The sequence below is a fragment of the Acipenser ruthenus genome, chromosome 12 (genome assembly GCF_902713425.1).
Source record: "Acipenser ruthenus chromosome 12, fAciRut3.2 maternal haplotype, whole genome shotgun sequence".
Classification (NCBI taxonomy): Eukaryota; Metazoa; Chordata; class Actinopteri; order Acipenseriformes; family Acipenseridae; genus Acipenser; species Acipenser ruthenus.
Window position 1 is genome coordinate 13,487,355 of NC_081200.1, and position 26,903 is coordinate 13,514,257.

General features: G+C 36.3%; 1 protein-coding gene across 5 annotated transcripts in view; it reads left to right on the forward strand.

The window, feature by feature from the left end:
- The window catches only part of LOC117417358 (fibronectin type III domain-containing protein 3B-like), a 247,917-nt gene that overhangs the window by 134,999 nt on the left and 86,015 nt on the right, over positions 1–26,903 (forward strand). For all 5 annotated transcript variants that reach the window (XM_034029463.3, XM_034029464.3, XM_059034586.1 and 2 more), the window contains 3 exons: positions 6,564–6,807; positions 7,802–8,083; positions 23,848–23,906. In XM_034029463.3, coding sequence (XP_033885354.1) covers positions 6,564–6,807; positions 7,802–8,083; positions 23,848–23,906 — 585 coding nt within the window. The remainder of the gene's footprint in view (positions 1–6,563; positions 6,808–7,801; positions 8,084–23,847; positions 23,907–26,903) is intronic.

Below are 26,903 nucleotides of genomic sequence, written 5' to 3' on the forward strand. Positions count from 1 at the left end.
TGAGTGAGGAGGGGAGAGAGGTGCCCACGATCCAGCTGTAGGTCTTCAGTAAGCACTGGCTTGCATTTCAGTAATGGCCTGTAAAACCTGCAGTTCAGCCCTTTACATAAAGATATTTGTATATTGACCCCAATTAAACTGATAACTATTGGCTGATTTTATATATACATATATATATAAAATCAGCCAGGGAGGTGGACGGACGACAACTATGTATTTTTCCTGTCCACTTTTTTTGCTCTGTGTATTGCTTGTATCGTTCAAGACGTTTTTCAAATCAAGTAAGCTTATTTCATTTGTGTATAAAAAACAACAGAGTTGCAGTCCTTCTTTCACAGCCAGTGTCATCTTTATGGCACGTAAATGGTAAAGTAATTAAATGTCCCTGGCAGCGGACTGTCTATGTTTAGTGCATCCAAGAACTTCAGAATGGATAAAACTGTGTTGAGAATTGTAAGAAAACACATTTGAGAGCAAAACATTTAATGACATTTTTAACTTTCATAGCTGAAGAGGTGCTGGGGCTATGCCTCGTCAAGCCCAAATAATGCGCAAATCATTGGTAAAGCAAGTTTGACTGTAAATTAGGATTTGATACATATCTCTATTTAAAGATGCCACAGTTAGATTACTAGTAGTCATGTCAATATACATTTTAAAATGTACCTTTCATAGATATATTTATATCTAACATGCTTCAGGAATCCTGGATTGGCACATGCTGCTATTATAATCCTTAACTCCCTTTGCCCGTCGGTATCGTTTCTTTTTCATTAATCCATTCCTGGCTTGTGGGATACACACAAAGAACGGCAAAATCAAAACTAAAAACCCCTTACCTTTCTCTCTCTTATAATTCATATTAAATTATCCTGCCTTACCAATTAATGGTTATGAGACAATTAGAGGGAGAGCAGTCATGGAGTCATGTTTCTTCGCCATACCTGGCTGACAGGATCCCTGTGAACTCAGTTTTTGTTTTATAACGTGTGTTGCGCAGATGTGTGCCGCTTCAAATGGAAAGCGATGACATTTTGGTTCTACGCATTTGACTGACGCACTTCATATTGTACTCGAAGAGCCTGGGAAATCCACACAAGTCATTGTACTCTATAGGAGAATGAAAGTCATTGTGTCCACATAAAACATCAATCATTATTTTTAGAAGCTTGTACCTGTTTTCTAGTAATATGTAAAAAGAATAAACCTGGGAAATTAGTAATTTGGATTTGATGATGCTATTCTTGTGCAGTTTGGTGACCCTATATTTTCCATTGCATACAGTACAATCCTACAAGGTACAAACCTTTGTAAACAAAACTGTCATTAAAGTGCATAAGGACAGTTTGGTTTTTATATGTTCAAGATCTAAACAAAACCTCTCAAACCAGGGTGCTTGACCGGAGCGCTGCTACAGGTCCGGGATGGCATTTGTCCCTAATTCCTAGACACAGTGCAATCTTACAGTTTAGCGCCACAGTCAAACCATAGCATATCTGTATATAGCACATAGTAGCATTGCCCCTTATTTTGCAGTGCCTTACACTTGCTTAGTCGCCAGTTAAAACAATAAAAAAAAGAATGTATATATCTTGATTCAGCAATGGCAGGCGTCCCATTTTTGCATTTTGAAAAGGTGGTCACCCTAGCTGCAGGCCACCTTATGGCAACACATTCTCTTACAATCAAATAATCTTTTTTCATTGGTAAAGAGAACCGTAGTTCTGTATGTTCTGATGTACACTGTGGTATAGGATTAGTTTCTGCTTCTTTGTGTGACACTTATGAAATATTCCATTTGTATTTTATAGGGTTTTTTTAATAAGAATTCCCAGAGAGAAGTTGGACGGTTTTCTTAAAAAACAAACAAACAAAAAAAACACATTGGAATATAGGAAAAAGTGAAATCTTACACAGTAATGGCAATACTGTAGGTAAGATTTGCTGGGATTATTTTGTTAACTTTAAGTTATTTAAGGATACTGACCTGATTTGTCATGAAGGATAAATAAAGCAAGCATGTAAACTCATTCGAATTCAGCTGTGTTTCAAATTTGAAGCCAATATCTCAAAGCGTTTGGTCTCTGCAATACAAAAAACAATGTTGCGTGACCATAATTTGGCAGCCATATTAGGTCAGAGGTCAATGTCACTGGGAGGGAGTGTCAATATTACTGCAAATATGAAGTCTGTATTTCCAATGGTTTCTTAAATTTGAGATTTTTAAAGCACAGTGCCTGTGTTTCTACTTCCATATGTACACACGACTCAAATTTGCTAAATTCGGCCTTCCCTTCCTGATACTGTTCTGATTAACTGCACATTAATCTAAGTTAAAATAATTTGCTAATTACCACAGATAAGAAAAGTCTGGTATGCCACAACTGTAAAATTCTATTTTGTGGTCAATAAGAAGCTTTCACATCTAAAAACAAAAATAATGACTTATCCCAGTAGGGTTTCTATAACAGTTGGAAAGCCAGCGCTGCGCTTTTTTCCTGCCAGGCTTGAGCAGAATTGTTTGTTGTCTTAAACTGTGTCCTCGGACAGATCTATTAGTACAGGCTTGATTTATGGCAGTTCCAGAACAGACTGAGAGGTTTGGTCAGGATATTCTGAATGTATACATCTCTGAGACATGATTTCCACTGACAAGTCCTAAGGAGAAACAGAAACAGAGTCTAGGCGAACCCTATGCCAGATTTAAATGGTCTCTTTACACACATCTCATAAATAAAATAAAATAAACAGTGCCGAAAACAAAATACGTTTTGAAGGACCAGTGAGGGCAAGCCTCCAGACATGGGTTAAATTACACCTCATCTTACGTGACAGCCAGCCTCCAGTAATTTACAAGTACATTTGTTACATATTTTTACATGGGTCCGAATAACGGCTTATCCATTTGTAAATGAAAGGGGGTAAGGATCAGCACTGTTATTGAGGGCATCAGAATCTGGGCATATCTGGATGCACCTCTGTGTCCGCCCATTCATATGCATAGCATCGCTATATTTGTACATATATCTAGATAACTGCTCATCATTGTGTTGAAATTTGGTAATGGTATCCTTCAGCTCAAGTTATTTACACTGGCGGCAAATGGAAGCCCCTGTCTGTCCATGCATGTGGATGTAGATAATTGTGATCTACAACTGTAAGATACTGCTATATTTTATATTACATTGGATATATGTAAAGCCCTGTGTTTTACGGAATACGAAATAAAACGAAAAATCATTATAAAGCAAACATAGAATGACATTGGGAGGTGTAATTGGGAGGTTTATACAAAAAATACTTTAAATAAATACTTGCAATTGTAGTTGTCAAGGCTCAGATGTTACCATAGACACTGTCTGAAGGGAAACAGAAGCTCTGACTAGCGAGTCGTTAGGGAATTTAAATTGTGATGGAAGAGAAGACGTTTTTTTCTAAAAATGCCTAAACCGGGCATAACAATTAAACAAAGCTGCAAAGAGGGTGTGTGTGCAGCAGACAGTGACAAAATAATGATGATCTGCCACTAATGAGAAATTATGGTAAATAAATTATTTTTCTGTGCGAGGTCTGTTGTCAAAATGTTTTAAAAAATCAAATAATGTTTAGTAAAAAATATGTATGTAGTTAAAACATGATGTATACTATACTAGTATTGATACATCTATTTGAGCTGTTTTATTAATGTATAATAAAACTAAATAAAACAAAAATTGTGAAAAATACAACCAAAAATTATAACAAATAAAAATAATTTCATGGGGCTCTAGATATATGTTACTAACATACTGTACATGGCTTCTTGGCTACTAATACTATGAAGTTCTGTGTATTGTAAGTACTCTGTACAGCATACATGTCTAGCTGATTGCATGTACTGGACATTGCTTGCAGTTTTTCAAAATATTTGCCATATTGCCACGTTAAAATGTCCCATATGGTATTCTTAGTACATACTGTACTGTACATGCAGCTGTTTTACAAGATTCCTCTAATGGCACAGCCTTTGTACTCAGCAGCAATCCATAACATACTATGGTAAAAGCTGTAGGATACCTTTTTTACCCCCTTTATAAGTCATACTGTACATTTAACTAGAAGACTCAAGCACAATAGAGAACTGATATCCTGTTGTACCGCACTCTGCATTGTATTCAGTTGCAGGAGCACACTGGAGATAAGCTACTGTTCATCTTTACTAAATTCTACTGCACCACTAAAGGTAATTTTAATACCAAGTGAACTAAACAAAAAAAAGCACTGTACATTGTTTAATAATTACTGCCACTCAATTTTTACCACTACTAGTGCTCATCTCTATGTCATTTACGGAGTCCTCCATAACTAATGCCCTGTGTAAATCACAATTTCACAGGCTGCACGTAAATCATGAAATTAGCCCAATACCGCGTTTTTTACAATATTCTTAAGAAATAAAAATCAGTTATTTCATAATTGTTTGTATTTCATACCAAAAAAAGCACATTAACGAAACTGTACAGCTCTGCTTTGTGCCTGCATGTTCTACTTGCCATGCACAGTGCTGTGCAGTGATTATGTCAATTGACTATATGCAATCTAGGCGGGAAATTAAAATACTACACACTGTAAACAAGAAAATGGATGTCTCTAAAAAGGCTAAAAATGTGTCTGCAGCAGATCATGAAAAGCAGTATCCAGCAGGAGTTTACACAGCAATGGAGGTGAGCTATTCTGTACATCCTGCAACGTTACTGTAGATCACTACCGAGAATAGGCTGTTGACAAGCATTTAGATTCAAGTGTTCACCTGAAGAGAAAGGCGGAAATCCGGAGCAGTACTGCGACTGCTTTACTTGCAACGAAACAAAAAACGGTGACTTCCATGTTCCAAAAGTCCTCTGAAAACCGTGAAGCACGAAACACATTAAATTTTGACCTGACAGAGGCGTTTGTTTGCGCAAATATCCCTTTTGAAAAATTGGACAACCAAAGGTTACGTAAATTCTTCAGGCTGAGTATTATCACAAGCAGGAGATTATGAAATTGGTAAAACAGCCTGGTTGCTTTTCAGTGGTCACTGTATTTACACACGGTATTTGTTTCGCAAGACCTAAATGGTGAACATGCATCTGACATACTAGAACTGAAAGCTGTCCTTGCAGATACACTTTACCTACAGGCTGTTAATTACAACACCGTTTCACAACCTATTGTAAAGTGCTTGAATAACTTTGACGTTGATATTTGAGGTTTTAAAAAAATGGTAATAACCTGTACACATAATTTATAAAATAGTTCCATGCACATTCCATGAAATATGATACTTTACCCGTGACACTGCGATTTTCACAGGGCCTTATCCATAACTTAAATTTAACCAGATATTGAAAGGACATAGAACAGGGCTGGAAATAAGACTCCTAATGCATAGCAGTTTCACCCATACCAGATTTTATTACAAGCTTGATTATCCAAAGTGTACAGGTAACAAGCTTGTAGTAAAATCAGGGACGGATCAGACTGCTATGTCTTATTTCTATCCCTGAAGAAAGTTAGAGTGAATTACAGTACATATTGGAATAAACTCATGTAGACGAAAACAATTGGGCTAATGCCTCCAACAGGTATTAAAAAGGTATTGGCCTAAGCATTTATCTGCTTTCTACTTGTGGGTAGAAAGTGAAAAGAACATCCACTACAAGAATAATGGAAATCACAATAACATCAACAGGGATATATGCTCACGAATTGAGTTTAAGAAAGCTTTCCTTGCGAGTTTGTATCTTTCAGTTACTTGAAAGAATTAAAAACTCAAATTGAGGTGTGTGTCTCAGCCATCTCAGCCTTCTTTCACCCTTGGCCTAATTAAAGCAAAGTGATGAAACTGCTCTTGAGTTTCTCTATTCAGGTCGAGAATGCTAACCAAGTCAGAACATGAGCCAAGTCCAAGATAAGCAGAGCTGACGTTCTCAAAACACAGTCTTATGTAGACTGATATTTCTGTTAAAGAAACAGGGGCTTTTGAGTTCAAACAGATGGCACAGACTGACCTTTGTTTTCCTGAGACTTCAAGCTTGATTTCAAATCTTTTCCAAGCTCTAAGGTGAATAAATATTTTTGTATTTGAAAAGATATGCATACAATTCATTATCTGTTTACAGACACCATAAAGGGCACTATTCTCAAAGCTGTTTACACCAAATACCATGTCAAAACTAAGAAGAAACAATGTAAGACTATTTTTAAGTCCCTAATGCCAGAGTTCCTTTCTGCAAGAAAAAAAAGATTTGGAGTAAAAAGCTTGGAGAATCAAGGCCTACTGTAAATCTTCAGCAATAGATCAAAGACAGTTTAGGTAGAATATTTCAAAAAGTATTTTGCATTTTAAATGAAACCATGGCTTGTTGGTGATTCATCAACACACTTTCTGAAGACTCAGACTAAGCGATGGAATAATTTTTGTGTAAGTTCAACATCCATGAACACTGCATATGAAATAAAAAAAAAAACAGATTACTCCAGCTCGCATTGCATTGTATTGAAAATGTCAGCACTAACAAAGACTGTCTTTCTCTCTGCAGGTGCTAGAAGATAACACAGGGGTGCGAAGGGTCGTAGTGACACCACAGTCTCCAGAGTGCTACCCTCCCAGCTACCCTTCAGCAATCTCCCCCACACACCACATATCTCCATACCTACCCCACCACCCCCACTTCATCCCCAACTCCCACACTGCTTTCTACCCCCCGGTCACTGGACCAGGAGACATGCCCCCTCAGTTTTTTCAACAGCATCACCTCCCCCCCACAATATATGGGGAGCAAGGTAAGAGAATACCAAAAGTAACTGTGGGTTCAATTACATTTACATTTTTTAGCTATGAAATCATTTTTTTTCTAAATATGAATGTATTTCTGCAGCTGTTAGCATTGAGATGGGAAACCTGTATTTCAGTATTTTTGGTGAAAACAGAATAAAATAGAATAAAAAACATGTTAACCTGTCTGTCTGTATTAAGCCCCCACACAAAGGTCAAGCAAGACCATAAAATACAATTTCATATCATTCTGGATATTTGGCTTTATTTTTCATCACATCGTTTGAACTCAGCAAGGTTCAAGCAAGGCATTCTCTACTAAACTAGACCACTGGAACTAGCTTCTCTGTTTAATTCCCCATAAGAGCTTTCTGTGTCTTCTTTACAGATATGCCAACGTTGTGTTCAAAAGTTGACCTGTCAATAAAATAAAGCAAGGTGAAGCTGACTTGAATGCAGAGTGTATTTAGACCTGCTAATCTGTTTGGCCTGTCATGCTTCAGTGAAAGATTGGATCAACTTGAAACAATAATCTAATGAGTCGTGCCTAGTGATGTTTTTATAGCAAGCGACGGAATATCATTTCTATACATCCTAAATGATTGGCCTGGACAGTTACTCCTGGCCAATGACCTTAATGATGCGAGATGTATGGCCAAATAAGAGAGAATTGGCTCTCGGTAGCTGATTGCAAGATGTTCTACACGTAACTGAGCTTGTGACTTAACGTGATGCAGCTTGATTATCTTGCCAGTGTAGCGAATAGTACCTTTAAATGAGGCTCCTTAGTAAAGTGTTACCAGAAGTTTCATGAACATTTACTTGAAGGTGTGGCGTACCCTGCAAGTTTAAAAATATTTTAAGGACTTCTAAGGACTAACCTTGAAAAATTTGAAAAATAATAATAATCTTGGGGCGATTTCTGTTTTTTATATGTCCATTTTGCTTTCTAAACCATAGCAGAGTTTGAAGATAAATTCTTTTACCATTTTTTTTTTTAAGAAATCTTACCATTCTATGGAATGTCCAGCTACATTACCCGGGAGGATCAGTACAGCAAACCACAGCACAAGAAGATTAAAGAGAGACAGCTGGACCGGCAGAACCGACTCAACAGTCCGTCGTCGTCCATCTACAAATCCCACATAACCTCCTGTACAATGTACAATGGCTACGGCAAGAGCCATGGTGGGGCGGGCGGCAGTGGAGGAGGCAGTCCAGGCATCAAGAAAGCAGAGCGCAGAGCGAGGAGCAGCCCAAGGTCCAACGAGCAAGATGTGCCAGGTAAGCTGTGAATTAGGGGCTGGCTGACTGTACACTACAGTGCAGGTTATTATTATTTTTTATATATATTGACTGCATTTTTCATAAAACACAAGGGAACCCCTAAAGTTTTAATCCAAATTACTTTTATATAACATCTTGTGAAATTATTTGACAAAAGTCTTTCTCAAGGTCTTCAACTGAAGAAATAAGATCACTGTTGATTTATATTTGACTTCAGGGGCAGTTAATTCAGTCTCGGGTAATTCTTTCAAAGATCGAAACACAGTCTAGACAGAAAAAACACAACTCTGAAATGTCCAAATAAGAACAGTTTTCTCTTCACTATTGCGTAAGTAATTAAATTCAAAATCTGGTAGCACACTGCAGAGGATTGTACAGTACACACCCTTCCCCATTGTCCCAGTGTGCCAGTTTTCATTGTAGGGAATCTGTTTCTTTAGAAAAAAATTACGTTGTCATAGTAACTGCATATTTCCACACAGCAGAGGTACTATCATTTTTCATATTCACAATGCACCACTTATGCTCAGGTAAGGTTTTGTTCAATAGTTGCCTACATACTTTTTATTTTGATGAAGAACCAAATTTAGATGCAATTCAATTAAGATGAAAACCTTTAAAGTGCCATATGTCATGGCATTTAAAACCATTTTTCTTTTAGTTTTTTTTTTTTAAGTCTTTTTTGACTTCAGGCATTTGAAAGGGCAGCGTGGTGATATTTAATACGGTATTTGACACAATCTCTCAGAAATCTAATACATGAGTACATTATTGAAACGGGCACACCTGCACTGTGAGGTGAAGCTAAGTCTTCTGTTTCAGAAATGAGGCTGGACTTTTGAAAGTTGCAACCTCACAATACAAGAAATGTATCTATAAAATGTTACTAACTTCAAACTGCAAAAAAGGGGACAGTTTCTAAATATAAAGCATGTACATGAACCGTATAAATAAAAGCGACATAAGCCAGGCCAGAGGTTTTTTTTTTTGGTTTTTTGAGGGGTCATTCCATGGTAACTGACTTTTATGAAAGGTAAAAGTTTACAAAGTTATGAAACTGTTTCCATAAATCTTATCTAAAATATAGTGCACTGCCATTCCATGTGTTTGTCTGGGATTCCAGTATTGTATGCTGTGCATAGATAGTGAGGTAAATGCTATTGTCTGCAACACAGGAAGTTAAAGTATAATTTAGTGGCAAAGAAAAGTGGGTTACACAAAGATAAAATTAAGCCTCAAAAACTAAAATATCGACATAAACGAATAGGGGAATGGCAATAATGCTGTCATTACACTTTTAAATTGTTATAAATAGCACATAGCATTCTTTGTCCCCTTCTATTTTTAATGGAAAAGTATTGCTTGGATTGCATACAAGGGCGCTATAGATGAAGCCATGGTACATTTATACAGTGCATACCAGTCTGCATGTGTCTGGCCAGAGTTTCATTTCTACCTTAAATGAACCAAATTGTTAGCCAAGCAGCCTGGAAGTGTGCAACAGGGATAAGGTTTTTACTTGTGTCACCGCTTCATAAAGCCCTTTTGTACGAGACATTTTGGCACTCAGTTTTCAAAACAATTTTAGTTATTTGTTTGGTTTAGCTTGGACTGAACGGTTATTCATGCTTCTAGCTAAAAGTCAGCTCTCTCTTTTTTTGTTGTCAAAATTACTTTGGAGTTAGTCTGCCACATGGTCTGTAGCTGTCCTATTTCCCTTCAGGAAACTTGTGTAATGAGTTTGTTTGTTAAGCTAAAAAAATAAAGACAGACACTGAAATAGAATTGTACTCTGTAATACGCAAACCCATGATGAGCAATGCACCATCAAGTTCTACTCCAAACTTTTTTGTGGGAGTTAGGAGCAGTAACTAATGAGAAATGGGTGCACATGCATCCAGAACAATTAAAAACATCACGTAGTGCAGTACTGACTGCTGATGGTAACCCTAAAACAATGACATTAGACATAGTGGTCTACTTTACACTGATATTCTTAAAGAGTGTATTCATTCCAGAAATGCTCAAATTAATCTTGTAAAATTGTTAGTTATTATTGTTTTATTTTGGCTCTCTATCCAGCAAAGGAGAGGTTTTGTCCCAGATCACCATGTTCCATAATGTTTGTGCTGGAATTTAGTCACAGAAGCACTGAGCATCCTGTTGTGTACAAAGGGCAGCTGTCTGTTTCTTGTTATTCAGCTTGATAGCATAGTGTTGGTAAATGGCAGTAGTGTAGAGCCCAGTGTTGTAATTGAGTCACAAAAATTGGGACTCGAGTCGAGTCACAGGGGGGTAAGAGTCGAGTCTTTGACATGCCAAGCTCGAGTCATCTATCTGGCTCGAGTCAATTCGAGTCATTAGTTCTGACAGTTTGAGATAGTTTGATTTAATCAGATTAATTTTACAGGAGATTAGGAATCTACAAGTAAAAAGAAAAGAACATTTCAATTAAAAATACAAAATTGAGATGCACAATAATGTGCTCATACTTGCCCCACTGATGTTCACCATAATTTGATATTTGATATAGAGATCTTGCTTCTAGGCCTTAAACATAGCATTTACAAAGGAAAACAGTCCAAGTAATGCAACTGAGGCAAAATCAGAGTTTTAAAACCATTACATACATATATGCTCCAGTTCAAAATCAATAAACTCAACCTAATTTGCTTAATATTACAGAAAGAAATGTATCTTGAAAGGCTAAGAGTTTAGCAAAATAATGTGTGTTACAAAATAAGTAATTTTTGTTATTTTTACCAGTGTAATAATTGACTTGTTCACCCACAATAACAAAATTCACAGACCACTTCTTAAAAATTCATTGAAAATAACGCTGTTCCATCCTCAACCTCCGGCAATGTTGATTGTACCTATTCCCAAAACCATGCTGCTGTAGTCTGCCCATTTTCATTTTTATGCATTTATTCTTTAAAAAAGCTAAACGTTTTTAACTAAAACTCTAAAACATCTATCCAGCATGCATTATTACGTGCAGTTTTTTTTAAAGTCAATAAGCTTGTACATGAGTTTGGATTCCCAAGTGGTAGTTTGACTTTTGAAAACAACTAACAATTTTAGCAAAATATGGCTTTTTTGCCAGTTCTTTTTTGTTTTCTAAAACATTTTTTTTGAACATAGTATAACTTTAGATCAATATACATTAAACCAGACAACAAACACTAAACCCCTATTTTTTCTACCACATTTAAGTTTTAAACTTGCTTAAATAAAAATCTATTGATTTACCCACCAAATAAGTAATTTCTTATTGATACTTGGTAAGAAATAATTAAAAAAGACCAACAATGATTTCAGTTATTTTAGACCGCTTATTTTAGTTTGGCTATTGAAAACGAAACTGGTGGTGTAATTTATTTTATCATAAAGATTATGAGTCAAGTCGAGTCTTTTAAGCAGGGAATCAAGTCGAGTCAAGTCTTTTCTTGCAGGGACTTGAGTCTAGTCGACTCACCGGAAATTGCGACTCGAGTCTGACTCGAGTTGAGTCACTGACTCAAGTCATTACAACTCTGGTTCAGCATATAGTTTCTTTGGGGAGTTTAGTGGTGATGGATTTGACAATCCCCCATTTGTAGGGCCAACTCTACAGTATTAAGATCATTTTTTATTCTGTCCCTTTGGCTGTGTTTTTAACTGTGATCAAACTGTGATCAAACAATGAATCAATTGTCTCTTCAGTTTTTAATCAGGAAGTTAATTCCACATACTATGAATATCATGGTCTGTCCTTATGCATGATTTCTGGTGTGCTAAGTTACACTAGGTAGTGCAGCTTTTTATCTTGGGAACTATTTGAATTTGATTTCACTTTGCATGGAAGAAGAAAAGAAAAGGGATATAATTATTGTGTTCTTTTTTTACTCAAGTGACTTTTGCATCTTAATACACCTTTTAAAATAATAATAATAATCTGTTCTTTCTTATTTTAAAGGCTTTACTGACAGATGGAAGCGTGTTTCAAAGCACTTTTATTAGCTGACTTCTAAAGTTCAACGTGTCCATGACAGTAGATGTCATTCATGCTTGCTCAAATAAAACGATTTCACTGGGGGATATGATTAATGATTCCACAGTGAGTTTTACCAACAGTATGCAAAAACAGATTTGTCTCTGTAAACTTTAACCAGAGGCCTAGACGCACTAGCAATGTTAAAAAAGCAATAGCAAAAAGGTCTTTGAGCTGCTTTGTAACATTTTTAGTCTAACACACACTCACAAATACTGCACAACAAGAAAGTCACCGCCAGGTACACCTCCTGTGTACAAACCCCCTCACACACAAAAATGAATCTGGCTACTGATAGTAGCCAGAAATAGTACATTTTATGTGTGGTTTCTAGCATCATATTATGTTAAATATGTGTGTGTAATAAGAGCGGGCATGGAAATAAAGACAGCTTCCAATTATGTGATTCTGGCAGACTCCTAGTTGTCTCTTAACAGCGTAGCTGTGTCTGCCAAGGGATGGTGCTGTGGGATCCCTATAAATGGCTGGTGTAGAAACACACAGGTATCCATTTCTCCCTTTCCTTACTCTTAGAAATGAGCTAGAAAGAGGGGCTCTGGTACAGTTGACTTTCACTAGATCCTCCTGCCTTTCACTTCTGGAGGCCTAGGTTTGTGTGTTTGTCGACATGACACGCAGTTCAATATTACAGTATGGACTGGAGAAAGGCCCAGGACTGAATGACAGGTGATGTTCAGGTTAGGATTATGAAGGAATTTCATGGAGTCTGATGGCTCTGTGTCTGCGTGTTGCACAGAAGACTAAAGAGCTAAAAACAACAACCACAAAAAGAGCTAGAAAAAAGGCATTTGAATACGTAGCTGCCACGCGGTTGGCTATTTTGTTAGCTTTTAAAAGTTTTTAGTACAAAACAAAACCTGAAATGGGAAAACAACCAACCTGGCTGGTGCTCATAACAGAAATACTTTTGGTTACATGACTGATAACTTCACTTGAGCATGTGTGATCGGGAGGACTGTAATTAAAAAGCAATAGAGCTAAAAAGAGATCCCTTCACAGCAGAGCAAGTGTTTTTTTGTCACTGACCCAACTGGACATTGGAGTCATTCAAGGTCTTGGCACAAGATTAATCTTGTGGCTTTTTGTGTGTTATATAACTCAATAATACAATTGCCTGATCAATTGACGCTCCACCTAACGTGCAGATAAAGAAATAATAATTGGGTTGTGAAATTGAAATTGTGGTCACATCTGCTCAACACGAATTTCACTTTCCGTCCATTTAAACCTATAGGGGAAGACTTATTTTAGGTTGGTATTATTATTATTATTATTATTTTTATTATGAAAAAAAATATTATTTATGCAAGTTGATTTACTCTTTGATAACTTTTTTTTTTTTAAACCACTACTAAATTGAACACACTTTTTTGCTTCAACTTCAAACTCCAAAACAATAGAGCCTGCTTGAATGTCAAATAAATGTGAAAAACTATATTGTCTGTCCACAACGACTACCCAGGACATACTGTACAGCACAGGACAATGGGAGGGAAGAATTTTCTATCCATGTCTGGCCGCTTTTGATATTAAAACCCTTGTACACACTCTCATATTTTTATATAGCTACTGATTCCTGTGCTCAGCTTCAGGGCATTCTGTAAGACTGTAACTTGGAAGACCTGTCTTGACCTTGTTAGTGCACAGCACCATGGATTCCAATGGAATCTGACACTAATGTGGTCAGGGAGCGTGTTATTCTTAGTCTATTGGGCTATATCATCAGATATCTTTAAATGCCTTCAAATCCAAATACAAACCCCCTTGAGAACCACATGCTGAGGCATTGGGAGACATCTATATCTGCCACTCCCTGTTACCAAATTATCTTTTATTGTGAATCCAGTGGCACAGCAAAACAGCTACAGTGGAAACTGGAAACATACCAATGATATCACAATGAATACCCTGTTAATCCATTGCAGTACCATGATACCTTATCAGTACTAAATGTGCTACTGTACTAGAATCGCTGGTTCCTTATCCATTGTGTTGTCTGTACTGGTGGTGCTGTGATCCCAATGTACAAGAGTGGGTTAAAAAAAAGGCTGCTACAGTATTGTATTTAAAGTAAACTTTGTATGTGTTTAAACAAATGTGTTTGACAATACATTGCTATCACAATATATCTGAATTATGAGCAGACCTAAGCATTGTTCCATTACCATAACTAGCTTTACTACAACGAGCCTCAGAAATGTGCTGAATTGTGAAGCTCCCGACTGTCTTTTGTATTGTATTGTACTGATCTGAAAATCACCACTGGGAAGAAAAGACCAGCTTGATTTATAGGGTTATAGGGCAGTGGTATTTTGATCATTGCTGTTTTTGACAAGGTGAATCTATGAAGAGGTACTTGAAAACTGGTCTTGAATACCATATTTGAGTAATAGTATTCAGAAATAATGGGTTCCCTCTCATTTTACAGTGGTAAAAAATCAAAGAAAATATATCTGTTTAAGTGGACTATTTCATGATTCAAACCAAGTCTACTGCTGATGAAATGTTATTCACATGGCAGCAAGCCATTTCAGCAACTGGTTTAATTCAATACATCTTCTTGTAGTGTGGCTCAAACAGCTATAAATAAAGAATAAGCCAAATGTATGTCTTCTCAAAATTAGACCAAGAAAAACTGGGATAGCCTTAACAGACATGTCACACAAAAATTAGTTTGTCAGTACAGCTCATGGTCAATTCTGGCAATTCAGGGAAACTGAATTTATTTCCAATAATCTATCAGATGTGTCAAATATTATTATTATTTATTTCTTAGCAGATGCCCTCATCCAGGGCGACTTACAATATCACATTATTTTTTTTACATACAATTACCCATTTATATAATTGGGTTTTTACTGGAGCAATCTAGGTAAAGTACCTTGCTCAAGGGTACAGCAGCAGTGTCCCCCACCGGGGATTGAACCCACGACCCTCCGGTCAAGAGTCCAGAGCCCTAACCACTACTCCATACTGTGTCCGGTTTTGGTTACGTTACTACAAAAGAGACATTATTGCCCCTGTGAAGGTACAGAGAAGGGCATAGACTCAAAAGCATGAGCTGTGAGGACAAGTTAAAATAATTACATGTCTTCAGCCAATACTATGGAAAGGGCGACTTAGTTGAAGTGTATACAATCCAAAATGTTGTACTGCAGATAAATGTTAACCCAAGTTACTGCTCAGCACAGAGAGTTTAGCACAGAATAGGACAAGAGAGTAAACAGAAGCTGAGTAAAAGTAAGTTTAGAACAGGTAGGACGCACTTTTTAAAATAAATTCATGGAATAGCCTACCAGGTAGTATTATCTAAGAATTACAAACATTAACAAAACATTTACATTCTGTGCTACAAAAGTAGATTCACTTAGTAGTGACCAGTGCTGTGCTATGAAGAGATGGTCATTGATAGACCAAACAACCTCTTCTCTTTCCCAAACTTTTCCTGTACCCTCTTAGTGGAATATTACCAGAAGCCTCAATCACATGTAAAGACTCTTTTTTCATATTTTACATTTTTAATATGATGGGTTTATTTTGAAAAAATAAAATTAATTGCCTCAACTAGTTTTCATGACATTCAGAAAACTTAGCGAGACACCCAATGATTACAAAAACCACAGTTGCTGAGTAACAAACAAACAAACAAACAAACATGTTTAACCAAGTTTGTAAAAAAAAAAAAAAAACATTTATATTTGAGTTAACTGTATTTGGAAATTGCTCAGGTGACATTTGTTTGCTCAGCTAAGAAAAAGAAAAAATATATTCTATAATTAATATGTGTTGCCCGTATATCCAGAAACTACTAAAGTGTCAACCAAAGATTTAATTTTGTGAAAGCTCTTTAAACAGAATTCAAATTTAAACTGTGTTTCCTCTCATGTTTATAAAAGGGGTCTTTCAACGGCTGTGTAAGAGTATATGAGCCCTCCACCTTGAGTCATAAACTGTGACCAGTGAGTAACTAAACTGTGTCAGGTGCCTCAGCATGTTACCTCTGTGCAGACCATTCAGAAGGTAGCAGTAACTGAGAAGGAAGGAAAGAGTATACCTCTATTTATTTATTTAATATACCTCTCACTTTAGGTTTTAAAGTATTTATAGATTTTCTAAATTTCTGCAGCAATCCGTCAGTAGCGTGCTCTCGGATTAACCCTGTTACTTTCTTACACATTTACTGTCTTATTTCTTAAATAATAATCTGACAGAAAAGCAGCAACACTTGATCAGAGAGCCTGTTTCAGCATACAATACATGTCTGCATTATAACCACTAAATAAGCACAACATCTAATGTTAAATTGTTTTAATACTCTACACAAAGGAATTATAGGTAGATATAAATGAAGTCCAGGTGTAGAGATGTTCACCGATATAAACCAATGCTGTTCCCCTGCCATCTTCCAGTTCACCCGAACCTACCACCAGCAAGATTAACGGCTTTGTCTTTGACATGCTATCCTTTATGTTGTTGTACAGAACATGTTTTTATCATTATTGTACTGTCAAATACATTCGTTTGATTGCTATCTAGCAGTGGTTGTAGCTTATCAAGTTTTTAATGACCCTTGTTGTACTGCCACCCTCGCTGTCACTAAATATATATGTCCAATTTGGCTGATAAAGCTGCTGCAAAGAGTAGCCCAAGCATTTAGTAAAGCGAATAGAAACTATGACAAATGTTCCGACAACGTCTTCAATCATGCATGTGTATCTGGCTCACTTGGTGAAGTACTGGGAAGCAGGTCTCAAGGGGGAGAAATCTTGTGTCCCTGCAGTAAAGACGTGCCTTTCAGAGTTGACTCAGACAGACAGTGTGGAATAAAGCATGGTGAAGAAAAGAGTTTCTGAATTCTCCTGGAGTGGAGCAATTAATTGTGAAGGAGGATTAGGATCCACAGCTGGTGAGAACATGGAATATGTGCTATTTGGAGATGAAAAAGAAAAACCTCTCTGGAACTCAATACACAGGCGGTCTTTCTTTTGTATATCTTCTTGTTAGTTCACTTTGTTATTCTTGACTATTCCTTCCTTCCAGCTGGTCTCTGTACAGGGAAGATGCAGTATCCCCTTGTAAAGAATAGGTAGTGAACAAAACCCAACCGAACCAACAGCCCTAATTGCCCCTTGCTTGATTTGTTTAATTGCTTATTAACTTATTCGGAAAATGTCAAATATGATAGCGCTTCAGTCCTGAACTGAACAGTCCACTCTGTACCACTCAGGCCTGGTCCTCTGTCAAGGCCGGCCTGCCAGTTCTGCTGAATTTATGTGCAATTGTTTTTGTGATGTTCATTAGGGGCACCAAACTCATTTCATTTAGCCAGGCTTTAAAGCTTTAAATGTTTAAACAGTATCACAGAAACACAGTATTTTACTAAACATTTAACCCAAAACAAGTACCATTTTATAAATATATTGCATCGATTGGATTTGATCCATTGTAAACCACTGTATTTGAACACTGTAAGTGGAAATACATGTAATCTTTTAAATAAATACAAAAGCAAATTAAAAGATTGCTATATATGTCATGGCTACTTTTTCACTGAAAAGCATGTATGATAGTTTAAACAGTAAACAACTGTTTACACATACATTTTGAATCTATTAGATATACAGCCTTATTCCCGAGTGCATACACTGCAAAAACGAGCTTGACGGTATTGATACTTCTTAATGTCCACAAGTGGGTCTGTTTTAAATTAAAAAATGTTCTTTTTTGAAGTTTTGGATTTGTCTTTTAATACAGTATGGGGTAAAACGCAGTGAATCGGGCCCTGGGGCTCATCTTTGGGAGAGAAATAGGGAGACTGAAAGAGCGTAGTGTGTTATCACTGGATGTAGTGCAAGTGAACAGCACAGCTTGAGAACCAGATGCAGAGCCTTCATGATGATGTTACTGCCCTGGTATGGAGGATTTGTTTAAATAGTAAATATCACAGGGTTTTCTGCATCGTACAGGCTACTGTCTAGCCAAATCAGTCTCTCACTTGTCTCTCAAAGCTCTCCTTGTCTCTGTCTCCTCACCCCACCGTCTCTGTCTGGCATTCCCCTGATTGTTCTGTCTTTTCCCCTGACCCCTCTCCACTCCTCTGTTCCTCTATCAGATTGTCCTTGTTTCTCAGCCTCCCAGTATCTCTCTTTCATCATATTTGCTTACTTCATGTGCAAGGCAACTATCCTGTGGAAAAGAGTGTTCATTTCTGTGCCAGCCTGTATATACTTGCCAATTATAATGTAGGTTTGTTTCTGACTATGTTTTAGTTCAAAATGCTTTTAAAACAATACATTACTATGTGTGAAAAGCTGGCAGTACTTTGCCATGCCAAACAGTAATTCAACTCTAACATATTTAACTGTTGACCTCCAAATGCTTAAATGGTATCTGCCTTTGTGGTACATCAAGGCTAAACAGGTGTTTTTACATTTTCTTTAACATCATCATCACAAACATGTTAGACCTTGACTGTTTTCTTTTGGATATGGATAGTCTGTGCTGCAGTGGTACACTCTTAGTTAAACAGTTGAATATATGACCAAGGTGGGTACATAATGACAGTCAGTCTGTTACAGTATTTCACTCTTTCCCTGCTGCAATAAAAAAAGTAGTTCCTATTAAGTCGTACTAGCTGTCTTCATTCATATGAAAACAAATAAACAAAAACGTGCCATCAAAATCCATTGTTGGGAGCTACCCTATGGACCAATGAGAAATGATGATGGTTAAGTTACTTCATAAATAGTGTTCCGCGTTTTTGGTTTTTATCTTTAAAAAACATTTCCGGGAATTTTATTTTACATATATTAAAATAGTGAAAAAAATAGTTTTAAATTGAAACATCGGTAAAAATCGGGGGAAAAAATCTCAGTATACACACTTTTCATATGGAATATGATGCATAGCAGTTCTGGTTTCTGGTTAAGTTTAAAGTCCCTGCGTGTATGATGAAGCAGATTCTGTGCAAGTCGAAGGCACATTTTCCCAAGTTGGCTGGTACTTTCGAACACTTGGGCAATCGCTGTGCTGACGGAAGTAATAGCTACAGAAGGTAAGAACATGACATCAGCACAAAATAAGCCAGGTATATTCACCTTGAAATCATAAAAAGAAAAGAAAATTGACAGAACTGGGCGGTGCAAGCCATCGGGAGACGCATCAAAAATCACAATTTTCTGTCAAATATTTACGATTAAGTCTTTTAGCTGATGGACAGTACTGTCGCACTAAGTCACCAATACATACCTCTGCAATAAACAGTGGCTGTCCAGCAAAGCACAGCGCTCTGACAAACTCATTAACACAGTCATTCTGCGCTCTCTTTTTATTAAAACATGTGTAAAAGCCACATAAATGGATTGCTTGTCTCTCACTTCACTTTCTTGTTTTAGTTTAATGTGTCGCTTCTTTTTCACTATGTTCTTCAATGCAGCAATATTTGCAACGTTATGCATCCTCTACCTCACTTGACCCTCTTCTGCTATTTTTGCTTTTTTTATACTACTACGCCCAGACATTCTCACTTGAACACACAACTGTATACCTCTGATAGAGAGCCAAAGTAACCTGGTAGGAGGTCTATTATAGTTTTGCACACAAAAAGTAACCAATGCATTTGCACTCTACAGTTCAGCAACATCCACTTTAAGTAAAGCAGTAACCGGAAATGGTGAATTCTAGGGTGACATTCGAATACAAACCAGGCTGATTTTAAAGATTCTCTGCAGAGACTTGTAAAACAGGATTATTTCACATCATAGGGAGAAAATTGATTTGAAAGCCTTGGCTTCATGAATGGATTTGGATATTTGTGTAAACAACCACTTTACACCAGCAGCCCACCTCCTTTGTTTGAATGCAGCTGCTATAAACAAAGGTGAGCGTGGCACTATCATTGTAAAATCGCTTTTACAACAGTACAGGCACAATAAAATGAAAAATAAAATAAAAACTCATGTTGTTTCTAGTTGTTTTTTTTTTTGCTGGAGATTCAGTTCATTTAATAGGGCAACCTGGCACTCAAGTATCCCCAGCGGTCTTGTTTTTTGCATTGTATTTTTTTTTAAAGTGCATTTTTAAAACATATATGGTTTCTGTTTAAAACAAAAACCTGGACCGGTAGAGGCATGCGAGGACCAGGATTGAAAACCACTGCCCTAGAGAGTGAAGGCCTTTGCTAGTTAACACAAAAAATAGGTGATTTTTTAATAGCTAAATCTTATATATAGCAGTGCAATTGTAATGCTACTGCTTTTCAGCATTGTTATTACTGTAACTTTATGAATACTATATTTAATTTATCTGAGCTCTTACATGAATATCATTTGAGTGTGTGGCAATAAAGCAGCAAAAAAAGAACCCCACACACTGAAATCAACTGAATGATTTTTTCCCCCTCAGCAACAGTAAATTGCAGCTTAAATAGCAAAAGTAACATGGCAGAGCTGCCATGCTGTATCAGAGAAGTGACTTATCTGCCATTTTCTGGTACAAACAGGAGGTGGAGGAAAAGAAAGTTAAAATAGATGTGTTGTGTGCCATCAAAGGTGATTGTTCCTGATTGTTCCTTTTGAAACTGATTGTTCGCTGCAGCTTATTTGAAATGGATGTATACCTTGGGTTCATTTTAAAGAGTAAGTAGCTTCAAATCAAAGCTTCAATACAGTCCCCTTTCATAATGTTTGCAATGATTTTCAGTGGTTCTTACTTAATCTTAATCACTCAAATATTGTGTTGTTTTGTATACAGCTATGCTAAGGTGCTTTGATAATGAATTCAGGTGCTGCTCTTCAGTCTGAATTGGACACAACAGACATACTGTGTATAATGTAAGCTATATTAGCCAATATGTCTTAATAACTGCCACCTCCATCTAGTGCACAGCAGTGTATTGTTGGTAACCAAGACAACATGATCCAAAGTGGTATTGGCTCTTCTATAAAGATATATTGGGTAGCCTAGACAACTAGAACTGAAGAGCAACTCCAGAGCTTCTTAACACATACTTCATAATAATAATAATAATAATAATAATAATAATAATAATAATAATACATTTAAAAAAAAGAACACCATTTGAGTAATTGCAAAAAAAAACAAAAAACTGAAGGCAAACATTTGAGGAGACAAAAAACAAATCAATAAAATAAACAGACATCAGAAAATCTAATGTGAGGAAGCTGTAGTTTATGGATGGTTCTGTCCATGGTGGCCCCACACCTTACTGACAGTGATATGGCAGGTGTTTCAGATGTTTTATTTAACACTGGCACTTAGATATTTGAGGAAAACAAACCTGATATATTTGCTCCAAGGGGTTTTTCCTATGTGCTGTGAATGCTATAGACATAAGGAAGTGAGATTTATTAAAAGTTTCTTAGAAAGGAAACTGTTTTTCAATAAAATCCACATGTTAGTTGGATACACCGGTCTGAATAAAAATGATGAATGACATACCACACGAGAAGATGAAAAGTGTCAATGGCATTAAATAAGTAAGTGACTAAGTAAACGGTTGTCAATTTGGAGGTCAATTCAGTGTCTCTTTGCAGTGACATCATCTCACCAGTCATTCCTAATCAACCCCATATGTCCAATAAGACTCATACATATGTTATCCATATCAAATTCAGTAACCAAACCTTTATTTGAATCTGTCACTGAGACAAATACAGATCAAGCAACCAGATAAAAGCCCTTGAGAAAAAAAAGTGCAAAAATAAAAACACAAACAAACAAGTAGGCAATTTAGCAACAGTGATTAAAACTGAAGAGTTGGGGGCATTTTAAATGACCTTAGAAATATGCTTTTTTTCCAAGCTTTTTTTTTTTCTCTTAATTTCCTGTTTATGGAGGCTGAACAAAGTGTGTTGTGGAATAGTACATCAGGGTCATTGTCTTTTTTGGTACTGATGTCTGTGTATTTAACCAGTATCACAACATCATCTACCTACATGGCATTTTTCTGTATGCTTTATCCCTATCTTCAGTATAACCGTTGCCTGTTAAAATAACAGCTTTCATGTGCATCACAGCAACATGCGTGGAGTTGTAGGGCACTTAATGTATCGAATCCATCTCTTAAAGATGCAGTGACTCACGAACACAAACTACAATTTAGTACTTTGTTCCACTGTGTTGTGGATTTCTGTGGAATGGAACAGGGGTTAAAAAAAAAAAAAGTTTTATTAATGGGATAGAGATGGTTTAAAAAAAACATTATTTTCAATATTGGAACTGAGATTTTTGTTAAGTTATGAATCTGCTTCTCAGAAAGCTACTTTTTCTCTATACCGCTACTGCACTTCTATAAGACAAAATCAGATTTTATATAATGGAAATTAATAACTTAAAATATAATAATAAAAAAATAATAATAATCTCCAAAATGCTTGGAGTGCACATGTCTGGTATGGTTCTTTGTCTGAATGCTCCAACTAGCTAGCTAGCACTGTTGTGTGGAAAGATGTCTTTGCTGGTTGGTGTTGATGGCTTCCCTTGATTTTTTATTTTTTTTCGTCTTCCATTTGAGCACTTGTGTTTGTTTAACTCAATCGTGGAAGTACAGAAAGGTCAAGGGATGGACTGAAACAACAGCCTAAAACTCTATATTAGTAATACAAGGAAAATGACTCTTAAGTGGCCAGACATTGAGCTGATGAATCCTAATCTATTCAAGATGCTCCATCAGAGGCACCTGGTAGGGATTTCTGCTGTGTTTGGATTCTCATTGTTGACAATAAGGTTCAAGAAAGGGTAGCCCACTTGTTCCCTTTCTATTCTGGGATAAAAAAGCAGGCTTTACTAGCAGCACGCTTTGCCTTTAAAAAACACAACAATACATGTATATGTATTTTCAGTGCTAAGTCTGCTGGCTTTTTCATTTCATTTTCAGATTACTAAAATAGGACAAGTACAATAGCTACTACAGATGTTCTTACATGCCAGTAAACCACAGAAAGTATTTTTCGTCATTAAAAGTAAATGCAAAGTTTGTCAACCATATGTTAAATGTATTGCCTTGTTTTCTGTGATCTCCTGGTTGTAAATATTTGATAAATGCCTTCAATCAAAGGTTTTGAGTCCCTATAAATGACAAAGCAATTTCCATTTTTAGAAGAGATTGCATATCACAAAAGCAAAATAAATTACTCACAGTCAATGATGTGGTTTGAGTATTTTACAGCACTGAGCAACCACTTATTTTTAGGGCTAATCCTGGGATAACCACATGCTGTTTAAAACAATCCAGGGTGATTCCCCGTCCTGCAAAATGTGGTCATATGGGGCTTATTCCCCCATGAATTAATGAACAAAGGTGTCCTGCTTCTAATTTTAATATCTCATTAACTAAAAAACAGCTGCCAATTAAGGATATAGTTTTAGGGGACAGCCACCCTTATAAGTGGGTAGCTAGCTATTATTCTCACAAGGAACTGAAGTAAGGTCAAACTGTTTTGCAGTTAGTATATAGATAAGATGCAAAACAAGTGCAGAGACCTTTTGAATTTCGTTGATTTGACACGGAATGCTTCTATAGGTCTAAAGGTTAGTACTGATCTATTTAAAGCCTTTCCGACTTACATTTTGTTTCAGCATCAAGAACTCTCAAGAGTCAAAAGTACAGCTTCTGCTGTTCTGAGTATCATTGGCACCATCTAGTGGATGCTTATGAAATGACATGTTTAATTTGTTTTCTTCACAGATCATGACTCAGAAACCAAAAGAGTTCAAGACATGCTTACAGGAATAGAGAAACCACAGGTATGTCTCCCCAAATCATATCTCCTTTAAAGAGACATATACATATTAAACATCACACTGTTACCAGAGCATACTAGGTCGACAGTGTATATATATATATATATATATATATATATATATATATATATATATATATAAATATATATATATAAAATTACTTTTATAGATGGCTAAGCATATAAACTTAACCACAGACTAGTTATTCATTAATGTAAGCAGTGCCTTTGTAATCTATCTAATTACGGCCATCATTGTAATCTGTCTAATACAGACATCTGGAGGATTTACAAGGTCTGGCATCTAACCCACAGCAAGATTAAACATTACTGGGTTTGTAGAATTTCTTTTGACAGTTCAGATAAACTGATATGTGTATACAGTTCTTAGGACAGGATCAGCAGTGTGGTACAGATTTCAAGTTTGTGTATGGGCAAATGGTTTGTAACCTTATTGTTTTCTTTGGGTGTGTCAACCTTGTAACATTTGTTTCATATTAGAATTATATTCTGTGCCTTTTAGAGAAACAGTACTGCACAAACTATCAGTGTATATAGTCTAGAAAACGACGTATACCAATTCTGATAAAACATTCTTTATCGGGATCTGGAATTATATCACTGGTATTTCACCTCCACAGTTCCACAAGATAACTATGGTTTGCTATTTCCTTTTACAATCTCTAGGATTTTGGCAGTTCTTGCCCTTACCCAGAACGTACACTTACATTTTACATGCATCTCTAGAGAACTGCTTATCAAATTGCGATGTAATTTGGTAACAGCATACTAAAAGTATTATAATCTGGGGAAGTGGGGATGCCTGTCTGTCCGTCCTCTGGTTGCACTTATATTTTTCCATGTACATGCTGTGGATGTAAATCATGGCTCTAATTGTGTATAGTCACGATGAAAGATGTAATGCATTATTAACATAACTCATGCCATCTCACATTTCAAATTAAAACAAATGCTGATGTGTTATCTAAAAAGCTTTAAACGCTCTCATTTACAGTGATCGTCTGTTCAAAAATGCTCACAAACGGCAGTAAAAGTGATTTCAGTTACTGTTGCTAAACATGCCCTGTCACTTGTGTTTAATTTTATATACAATAACTGCATGTATATTTTCCATATTTTAACATTAGCCGCAACGTGTCTGCTTAATTTAGTTTTTCTGGAAGTTATACATGGCTAATTAAATCTCTCGATCAAAAACTAAATTGTCTATCTCCCTTAGAACTGGTATTTTAAACATGGGTTTATTAGAGAAGACAATTCTTAAACCCAGTTAAAATATGGTCTTGTTTTATACCTGCCTTTTGATCACATAAACTGGTTAATTAATTAAAGTGGAAGATTTTGTAGGACAGTAAATGAAATTACATGTTATACAATATGCAGCTGATTCAATTAGCCGGTGATTATACAGGCTTCTTTCTCTGTACGCAGGAAGGTGACACTACCAAACGGCTACAAGACCCATACTGTCGCTCACCCTTCACTATTGTGATTCCCTGTTGTAATAAAGAAAAAGTCATTCACTCCATCAAAGTTCGGCTGTCTGCACTATGCATCAGTGCCTCCCTGATAGACTGTTTTACAAGTTTACAAAACTTGTCTTCGACTGAAAAGGGATTCCTGACTTCTGTTCTGCTTACTTTCTCTAGTTCTTTAGCTTAGGTCACAGTGGCGTACATCAAGAGTAAAGACAGAAGTCCACCTAAAAATGTAATTTATGAATTTGTCAATTGTGAAATGCAAACATTTTCCACCAGAGAGCAGTGTTTTATCAAATGTGCAAGCTTAAATCATGTTAAAAACAACTTGTCTCAGATAAGTCTTTTGTAAAAAAAATAACAGTTGTCTTGCCAGTTTCACCCCACTCCTTGAATTGAAAATCTCTCCATCTTCATGTTATTTAAATGTTAAATTAATGAGGAATCCATCCCACAAGTGCAGTGGTACCCCTAATTGTATTCAGTATCCCAGTATTGTATATCGGAACACAGTGTGGACCATTTCGAATGAAGGTCCCCACAATTCATAGGTGTAATAAAAAACACAGCTACTGTACAATAGAGTATCTCTCAGATTCTCTCAAGTGGTATTGTGGTATTGATTAAGAATACAGCATCATACTTAAGAATAACTACATTTATTTCTGATCAAATTCAAATGATTGTTTTAAAGCATTAGATTTAAAGATGCACAGTCCCATAGTTCAGTGAAAAATGAAAATACAATTGGTCCACAGTCCTCCATAATGTAGTCTTACAGTGTTATTTTTAAAATGTATTAACATTCCCCAGAACTGAAGAATCACATATAATGCTGGACATGTTTGGTAGCTACAGAAACCGGCTTTTGTCTCTGAGTCAATCAGACAAGCTGCTGTCTAATTGACTCAGACTGCTGCGTCTGTCCTTTGCTGCAGCGGGAGATTATACAGTAAATTACATCTTTCAGGTAGAGCTGCAACAATAGATTAATGATCACCTTGACTTTTATTTCACAATCCTAAATTAAACATTCTTTAATAGCCTTATTTGGTCATGTAGCTAGCTACCAAATTGTGTGCTTTTCTTGCATGTTGCTAGACTAAAACTCTATATTATATTAATATGGATAACAATATGCACATATTTTATTTTATTTTTTCATATTTTGAAGAGCCTGTACATTTTGTCCTTTTTCTTTTTAATACTGCAGTGTTTTGAATTTGAAAAGCGGTTGCTTATTGCACCTCTACTTTTACGTCTGTTGTAGCTCACAACAGCTCAGTGTACAGCCTTGCCTAATATATAAATATCGTATGGGACAACACCTTTAAATGGGTTTCAAAGACTGCACTGCAGCTGTCTAAATCAGATTTCAGGCACACTTCACTCTCATTAAAACACCATTGATTCACTATATTGACAAGAAGTTAGCAGGGGCAATTAATGGGACTAAATGAAATTTATAATTAAAGTTCGGGAGGAGGGTCAGACACCAATCT